This window comes from Aedes albopictus, chromosome 2 (assembly GCF_035046485.1).
Source record: "Aedes albopictus strain Foshan chromosome 2, AalbF5, whole genome shotgun sequence".
NCBI lineage: Eukaryota > Metazoa > Arthropoda > Insecta > Diptera > Culicidae > Aedes > Aedes albopictus.
Window position 1 is genome coordinate 154,217,417 of NC_085137.1, and position 9,117 is coordinate 154,226,533.

General features: G+C 43.8%; 1 protein-coding gene across 1 annotated transcript; it reads right to left on the minus strand.

Annotated features, from left to right (window-relative positions):
- Nucleotides 1–2,880: 2,880 nt before the first annotated feature.
- Nucleotides 2,881–8,886, minus strand: LOC134286231 (uncharacterized). Its single transcript, XM_062847816.1, has one exon. The coding sequence runs from the start codon at nt 8,884–8,886 to the stop codon at nt 2,881–2,883; it is 6,006 nt and encodes a 2,001-aa protein (XP_062703800.1).
- Between the last annotated feature and the right edge of the window lie 231 nt (nt 8,887–9,117).

Below are 9,117 nucleotides of genomic sequence, written 5' to 3' on the forward strand. Positions count from 1 at the left end.
TATAGGGTGTCCCAGAAAGTATGGGCACAACTTTGAATAGCGAAAATACAATCATTTTCTTAACAAACAACAATTTTTATATTTTTGTATTTTTATTCAAAGTATTTTCATTGATACCTGTAAAGAGTTTATACATTAAAAAGGGTTTTTGTATGCAGAATGTTTAAAATGAAAAATCAACTTTTAAAACTTCTGCACAAACTACTTTTTTTATGGTTTTGCCTAATACCCAAATTCGAAACATTTTTTTCCAATTTTTTTCGCATGATATATTCGAAAACATGTTTCCTCAGATGGTTTATTTGAACTTTTTATAAAAATATGTTTTGCCTGTGCGTACGGACTACGGGTATTTTAAAATTTTGAGAAAACTGAAAAATTCTCCTTTTCTATTTTAGGATAAGATACGCACACAGACATTTGAGTTTTAGAGCATGTTTTAACAAGAATTAAAATAATTTAATCTACGCTTTATGAAGCTAAAGCAAATATTTTACTCTTCATAAAATTAAATTGTATATTTCTGCATGCTGTGATATATATTCAGAAGCTTGTTGTCAACTATTAGAAAAACGGGTTTTCATAAATATCGATTTTTGTGTTTGAATTCATTTTTCAGGTTCAAAAATATATGTTTTCAATTCAAACTAAGGGTTGTATAATAGATACGCATGTATAAATACACGGATTTATTTTTTGAAATTTTTATCGAGCTTAATTTCATACGTAGAAAAGAATTTGTTAAGCGACGTGATTGAAAAATATAGCAATTTGTGCAAAAGCTTTAAAAGGTCTTTTAGGGAATGCTCCATCACATCCAAATGAAGTATAAAATGCAAATTTTAATCATTGGCATTTGATGTCAATGTATTGAGGCAGAATATGTGTGAAAACAAAGTTTGTTTATGCATCCATTCCCAAATGGCAGAGTTGCAAAGTTGTGCCCATACTTTCTGGGACACCCTATAGCATTATAATTGTAATTTTATTAGTAGGTTCTATTTCTACTGCAATAAAATAAATATATGAAACTGAATATTTTTTTCAGAAATAAGGTAGTTTGCATTGTCGAAACACAGAAAAAATCATCACATATCGAATTAGTATGTATAACTACAGTACCTAATGCCCAAAAGCGAGAATTCTGAAACAATAGTAAAAATAGTTCAATTACAGAATCAATTACTTCTGAAATTATTTCAAACAAATATTCAGAACTAATTCACAAAACGTACGTAAAAGGAAATTTTTCAACCATACAAATATTGCTTTACACAGTTATATCATGGGCCTGCGTTTTGCTCAACAAACAAGATTCAAGTATCTGTCCAGTCGTATTTGTTTTTTACAATTGCATTGCAACTGCTATCCAGTAATATAGTAGGGGTGGTGGGGGTAAAGTGGACAACTTAAGCATTTTGGTCGTTTCCCGCGGAAATGCGGCCAAATCCATCTGCTTTTCCGAGCAACATGATATACTCTAGCGTGAAAAAAATTGGTGGGGGTAAAATGGACAATTGATGGGGTAAAATGAACAAGTCGGTAAAAGTTATATAACAGCATATTATTTCTATGTTTTTAAATACAAACTATCAAATTTCATACGATACCTTTATTTTGTTGTATTCAAACTTTTAAAACAAACTTTGAAACACTCTCAAAAAATTATTGTAAAAACAGTGTAAAAAACAAGCACTGTTTTGGATGAAAATTATATTTCGTTGATATAAAATATTTTTTTATATCTTTTTACTTCAACTATCTCACGATAGGTATGACGGCTGATGATTCTGAAGTTTAAAAAATATATATGAATTTTTGGTGAAATTTGAACCGATTGTCCATTTTACCCCCACGGTCTGATTTTGTTAAAATTATTTCAAAAAAATTTTTTTTTAGAAAACTAAAATTTTTTTAAGGTCAAATATACTCTTCTACATGGACTTTATTGGTTAAGGGTGTAAAACTTGTAATAATTTGAAAATAACTTACGAGAAAACCTTAGCAATGATAAGCAGATTTTACATCATTTCCGATTTTTCACGTGATTTTTAAAGTTTTTGTCATCTTGAAGAGGTTTATTTGATTTTAATGTTCAAGATCAGCAAAAGTATAATGAAACATGCTTAGGCATAAGCTTCAATCGTTAAAACATTTTGAAAAACAATAAAAGTCATGAAACTGTACCCTGTCCATTTTACCCCACCTGTCCACTTTACCCCCACCACCCCTACATGGAATTTTAATCATGTATAGCTCTAACCTAATAAAAATATATACAAATACCCTTCGTCATTGCAATTTAATCAGCGCCTGCTATTTTAAAAGAAATCAATTTGTAGACTAAGATTTAACGCTTATGAATTTATCAAATATTCCTATTTGGGAAGGGAATATGAGGAGTAAATACGCTCTTTTAGTAAATGTTCGGGTCGGAAAAGAAACAAGTTCTTGGAGCAGTTGAATAATCACGCAGCTCAAAACTGTGGATGTTTATTTGAAATTTAGGATACAAATTTTTGTTTTTTATCATTTAGTACTCACATTTATGGTTTCTTAAAGTTCTAGATTCGACCGAACAAGTAGATGATTCTCCGGTTGCTATTTCAGCCTACAGCGCAAATAGAGTATAGTCAGCTTGAATTCAATTGTGTTAGCTATTTACTCACGTACTTAAAAAACAATTTTAGGAGAATAAATTTAATTTAAATAGAAAAATAGAGAGAATTCATTAATTTTATATAAATTCAACGAAAACGTGTGTTTCACTTTTTAGTTTATCTTCGTCTTTTGTTTCTCGATCGCAGACGTCAGCTAAACTTCACCGCTGTTGTCATGACGTTTGTCAACCGGCGATAGGGATGTCGATTATCTCCACGTTCAAGCGTTCGGCGGCAACATCTCCCCCTCCCGTAACTCTGGTTCAGGGCCTGGAATCCGACCAGATTTACTACGAAGTTCCATTACCGCAAGCTTGGCTACCGGTCGTCGATATAATCCTTTCGCCGTTCTTACCATGACCTGTCGCACTCTACCATCAATACCTCTAATCAGCTTCTCCACGATTCCACGGATCCAAGTGCGACGGTTGTTCCCATCTGCTATGTACACTAACTCGCCTTCCCTAATTGCTTCTTGCTCCTCGTGCCACTTAGTCCGTAGATTGACCGTTGGGATGTACTCTTTCAGCCATCTTTTCCATAGCATATCCGCTAACTCCTGAGACCTCTTGTAGTTGTCCCTCAATGCTTCTGCAGAACTGGTTGGCATGTTGACCACTTCGCGCTCCCCGGCAGGCAGTCCACGAAGAAAGTGGTTCGGTGTGAGAGCTTCAATTTCCGCTGACTCTTGTGGAACGTATGTGAGGGGCCTCGAATTTACCATGTCCTCAGCCTCGGCCAATACCGTGAGAAGAATTTCATCTGAAAGTTTACGTCCATCGTGCAGTGCCTTCATAGCTTCCTTTGCAGACCTGACCAAGCGCTCCCAGCTACCGCCCATGTGGGGTGCTGAGGGCGGGTTGAAGCTCCAACGGGTTCTGGCGTCGGTAAAGACTTCTGCGCACTCTAAAACAATTTGGCGAACGTCTCCGATGATTTCCTTGCTAGCCGCCTGAAAATTTGTGCCATTGTCCGAGAAAAAATGCTTTGGGGCACCTCTTCTACAACTGAATCGACGAATGGCCATAATACACGACTGACTGCTTAGACTGTGTGCAACCTCCATGTGAATTGCTCTAGTCACCAAGCATGTGAATAGACAAATCCACCTCTTTTCCGAGCGCCGTCCAACCGAGACAGTCACCGGGCCGAAATAATCAACCCCCACGAAACTAAACGGACGTAATTGTGGTGTGATGCGGTGGACTGGTAACGGGGCCATCCTGGGGAAAGTCGGCCGACATTTGTGAACTTTACACCACGCGCAACCTTTTATGACTTGCAGTACTGCTGCTCGAAGATTCTGGATGAAGAACCGTTGCCTGATTTCATTCACCACCGTCTCTCGGTTGGCATGGCCGAAATTATGGTGGTAGTGCGCAAGAAGCTTGGTGGTGATATCATGCCCTTTAGGAAGTACTATTGGGCACCGTTGCTCGAAGGGAATGAAGTCCGCTTGTACCGTTCTTCCTTCCATTCGAATCACTCCAGCATCGTCCAAGAAAGGGGACAATTTGTAGAGTACGCTATTTCGATCGATGGAGTGCTGCTTGTGCTGTGGTAGTTGACGATTCTTCAAAAGGGTCTTGACTTCATCGCCAAATTCGTCTTGCTGGGCCATTCTCCATAGGTAGTTTTCTGCATTCAGGTACTCCTCGCTTACGAATGGTAGTTGAACGGCTGGAATCGATGCTCTCACCAGTTGACTCATTTTGGCCGGAACCCGAAGTGTTTCGATCGGCAATCCTCTTTTCTTCCTCCTGCAGTTCGAGATGAACCGAAATACGCAATTAACGCATCTTACCAGCCTGTTCCAGCGAGAGAACCGGGTGGTGTCTATTATAGAAGTTGAGAAACTGATTTCGTGAAGCAGAAAATACGCCCGCAGTTCTTCCTCCACATTTGGTGCTGGCATTTCGCTTAGGGGCCATTCTTCTTCCGGGTGATACAGAAACTCTGGTCCATTAACCCACCTTCCGTTGGATTCTAGAGGCGGACCGTTTGCCCACTTGGTCAGCACATCAGCTACGTTGCTCTTGGTTGGGACCCAGCGCCAGTCGCCAACGCTTGTAATGCTCAGGATTTCACCGATGCGATGCGCCACGAATTGCTTGTACCTCTTGTGGTCCGAACGTATCCAGGAAAGGACCGTACGAGAATCCGTCCACAGGAACAGTTGTTTCACTTCAAGGGAATGGTTTTCCTTTACTGTAGCCGCAAGCCTAGACCCCAACACCGCCGCTTGCAATTCTAGCCGAGGGATAGACAAGTGTTGCAAAGGAGCCACCTTTGACTTCGCTGATACGAGCGCGCATCTAGGTCTTCCTTTGACCAAAATACGAAAATATGCGACGCAGCCAAATGCGTCTTCGCTAGCGTCTGTGAACACGTGGAGCTGAAGATTATCGTAGTCCAACGGGTCAGCAGAGGAAAAATAACAGCGAGGAATTCTCATGGCCTCTACCTGTGGTAAAAGTGCTATCCATCGTGACCACTTCTTCAAAGATTCTCCATCGATGGTCTGGTCCCACGAACATCCATTTCGCCAGAGACCTTGAATGATCATTTTCCCATGGACAACGTACAACGCCAGCAAGCCGAGGGGGTCAAAAAAGCTCATAATACAGCTCAGCGCATTTCGTTTGCTCGGCTGTCGTTCCCCCATCATAAAAGGCTCAAGATCATCGCGGAATTTTGTGGAAAATTGGAAGACATCATTCACGGTATCCCACGACATTCCCAGCACCCTCTCAGTGCCTGTGATTTTATCACTATTGAAGTGAATTACTTGACCGGCATCGTTCTCGCCAAAGTGCCGTAGAAATTCGAAGCTGTTTGAGACCCAATTCCTGATTTTGAATCCCGCTTTGGCGTGAATGAAAGCTACCTCACGAGCTCGAGTGATGGCTTGCTCGACCGTCTCGGTGGAATCGAAATAATCGTCCACATAGTGTTTTTTAATAATGGCCTCGACTGCGTCAGGAAACTGATCAGCAAATTCCTTTGCGTTGTAGTTTTTGACGTACTGGGCAGTACTAGGCGAGCATGTCGAGCCGAATGTAGCTACGTCCATGGTGAAGACTATTGGGGGACCCGAACCATTCGGGCGGAACAAAAACCTCTGGGCAGACCTATCGTTTGGACGGATCTGTACCTGATGGTACATCTCCATGATGTCGCCGCCAAAGGCGACTGGTCGCTCCCGGAAATGGCATATTACTGTCGGTAGACTCGTGAGAAGGTCAGGTCCCTTCAGCAGTTCACTGTTCAGTGATTTTCCTTGAACGCACGCCGCAGCGTCCCACACCAGTCGTATTTTTCCGGGTTTCTTCGGGTGCTGGACTACGTTTAGAGGAAGATACCAAACCCTTCCTGATTCAGCGGCTGCAAGTTCCTCCGGTGTAGCGACGTGGGCGTAACCTTTACGCTGATATTCCTCGATTTGTTTCTCTACATTTTCTCGCAGTTCAGGATTGTTGACTAATTTGCGCTCCAAGTTTTTCATCCGCTTGAGCGCCATTGGGAAGCTGTCTGGTAGCTGCGGATGATCGTCCTTCCACAAAAGGCCAGATTCAAATCGTTCGCCAACACGAACGGTAGTCTTCTCCAGCATTTCCCGAGCCCTGCGGTCTTCGGCAGATTCGGGAAGAACAGTAACTGAGACCCCAGACTCTTCCAGCGTGAAGTGTCTTCGAAGGAGCTCGTGTAAAGCTTGATCTGTCAACTCACCTGATGTATGGTGACCAGCAAACCCGACCGACTCTTCAGCGTTTCCTTGTGGGCCGTAGATTGTCCACCCAAGTCTCGTTCGAACCCCGATTGGCTCACCAGGTTGGCCGACACGAGACTCGAGAGGTGCGTACACATGAAGGTGTTTGAGACCGATGAGAATCCTAGGCGGACCGTTCTGGCAGTCTGCAACTGGTAATCCCTTGAGATGCTTGAATCGGGCCGTGATTTCAGCGAACTTTATTCTCTGTTCCGGTAATTGCAGTTTCTGAACTGTATGGACGTTGCGAAGCAAGAGCTTCTCATTAGAACCCTTGGCCGAAACTGACACATTGACGCATCTGGAGTCACGTTCCAGACGACTCATGCCCGCCGTCCACTTCACGAGTATCGGCCTCCACAAACCACCTAGCTTCATCTCCTCGGCAACGCTGCTTTCAATCAACGAGTACGAAGATCCTTCATCTAAGAAAGCGATTACATCCAGCGTACGCTTACCGTTGTGGAGCTTGATGGGCACCATGCGAAAGATTACTGGATGTTGGTCCGAGTTGTGCACGTTACAGCTCGTCGATAAAGTTGCAACTGGATCGGAGGGATGGAGAAGGGGATGATGACGGTCTTTGCAGTCCCCAACGGAGCAGTGATTCTTGAAACGGCAGCGAGATTGTCCGTGTTCGTTAAGGCACAACTGACAAAGTTTCCACTTTTCAGCTATCTTGATCCGCTCTTCCAAGGCCAGTTTCTTGAATTCGTCACAGAATCGGGTGCGATGATCTGTCCGATCGCAACCGCGGCACGGCTTTCGGCTTGGGAACTGACCGTCGCTCTTTTGCAGTCCCTTCGGTTGATGAGAAGATTGTTCGATTCCCACGTGTGTGTTCAGGAAACCTTCGTTCTTATCATTCCGCTGTTTCTCCTTTCTGTTCCGGTTGGAACGGGCTTCTGTAGTACTGTCCATATAAAGGGTGACTTCAGATGCTTCCGATACTATTCCGGACAGGAAATCCGAAAATGTGCTCAACGTAACTGCATTTTGCTGGCGCTTATACCTTACCCATTCTAGTTTAGTGCTGGGTGGTAACTTTTCCACCAACTCAGTGATGAGCATAGGGTTCACCAAATGGTCCACGAGTCCAGAGGCTACCAGATGGTCACAGAGTTGTTGAACGACCATGCCATAACTAATAAAGCTCGCGAGGCGATCGACACGGGGTGATTCTGCTTTGCGCGCCTTCTGCATAAGCGAATGAAGGAGCTGTTCGGGCCTCCCATAAAGACGCCGAAGCGTTTCAATTACCTGTGGAACCGACTCCGGCAGGAGGAGTCGACTTCTTACTGCCTCCAAAGCCGGCCCTTTGATGCTCTCCTGAAGTCTCCCGAGGTTTTCAAGATTGGACCAGTTGCACGCTCTGTTTCCATTGTTAAAACTGCTCACGAAGAGGGGCCACTCTTCTGGACGTCCTGTGAAAATTGGCAGCTTCGAAAACGGTCCTTTCCGTGCAGCTATTTGAGATTTCGTCAGCTCCGGCTCTGCCTCCGGTACAGGGAGGTGCTGGGACGGCTGATCTAATTGACTTCGAAATACAACGGGAGCCCCCGGAGGGATTGCGAAACTGCGGAAAGCGTTACTTACTTGAGGATTATTTAGTCGATTCACAGGCAGAGGCTGCACGGCAGGCTTGTCTACCTTGGTGAATGGTAATTGAGGATTTCGAAGCGGCGTTTCATCCTCGAGAATCGACGGAAACGGTTGCTCAGTGTTTCTGATGTTGCCGAGCCGTGTGGCATTATTGGGCGTGGAATTTTTGGGATAGGCTCCCCGGATATCATGGACAGGCTTATTTTGACCTGCGGTGATTGGCTGATTATCCGTCCACACTCTTGCCATTTCCGCCAGAGCTGGCTCACGATTTTGCTCGGAAACGCCACCGATAGCATTCTCTTCGCCGTCGAGGGGCGCTTCCTCGAATTGGAACTCCTTGTATAACTCAATCCTTTGCTTTCGAAATTCTGCTTCGGCATCCTTCCTCATTTGGAGCATTTCGCGTTCCAAAGCCAACTGCATCATGCGTTTCTCGTTCTCTCGTTGCATTTGCCGAAGAAAGTTCTTCCGCATCTGCTCCAGTTCGCGCTGAAGCTGTACGTCGGCCTCGTCTTGCTTATCGGATCCCTCATCTTGCACTCTATCCTCCGTTGTAGTCTGGGACGGCGACTTCGGGCCCACAGCGTCGGGGGATTTGGCATCACCTGTCGAGTTAGTCACTTCTACGATGCTCTCTGTCACATTGGAAGCACCTCCGACATGTCGACAGTCTTCGCAGCTCCAAGTCATATCTTTGACCGCCTCGGTCACTTTAGCACACTTGAAATGGAACCATCGGCTACACCTGCGGCAGTAGACCATGTTACCGTCGGCATGATTCGGTTCCTCACAAAGTGCGCAGTCATAGCCGGTTTCGTTGGGGTTATGTCCACTCTCCTCATCAGACGACATCTCATAAATTTTTGAGATTTGTTCGGGTCGGAAAAGAAACAAGTTCTTGGAGCAGTTGAATAATCACGCAGCTCAAAACTGTGGATGTTTATTTGAAATTTAGGATACAAATTTTTGTTTTTTATCATTTAGTACTCACATTTATGGTTTCTTAAAGTTCTAGATTCGACCGAACAAGTAGATGATTCTCCGGTTGCTATTTCAGCCTACAGCGCAAATAGAGTATAGTCA

Excerpts from the sequence above, each read along its gene's own strand:
- LOC134286231 (XM_062847816.1), bottom strand. The coding sequence starts at position 8,886 with ATGTCGTCTGATGAGGAGAGTGGACATAACCCCAACGAAACCGGCTAT.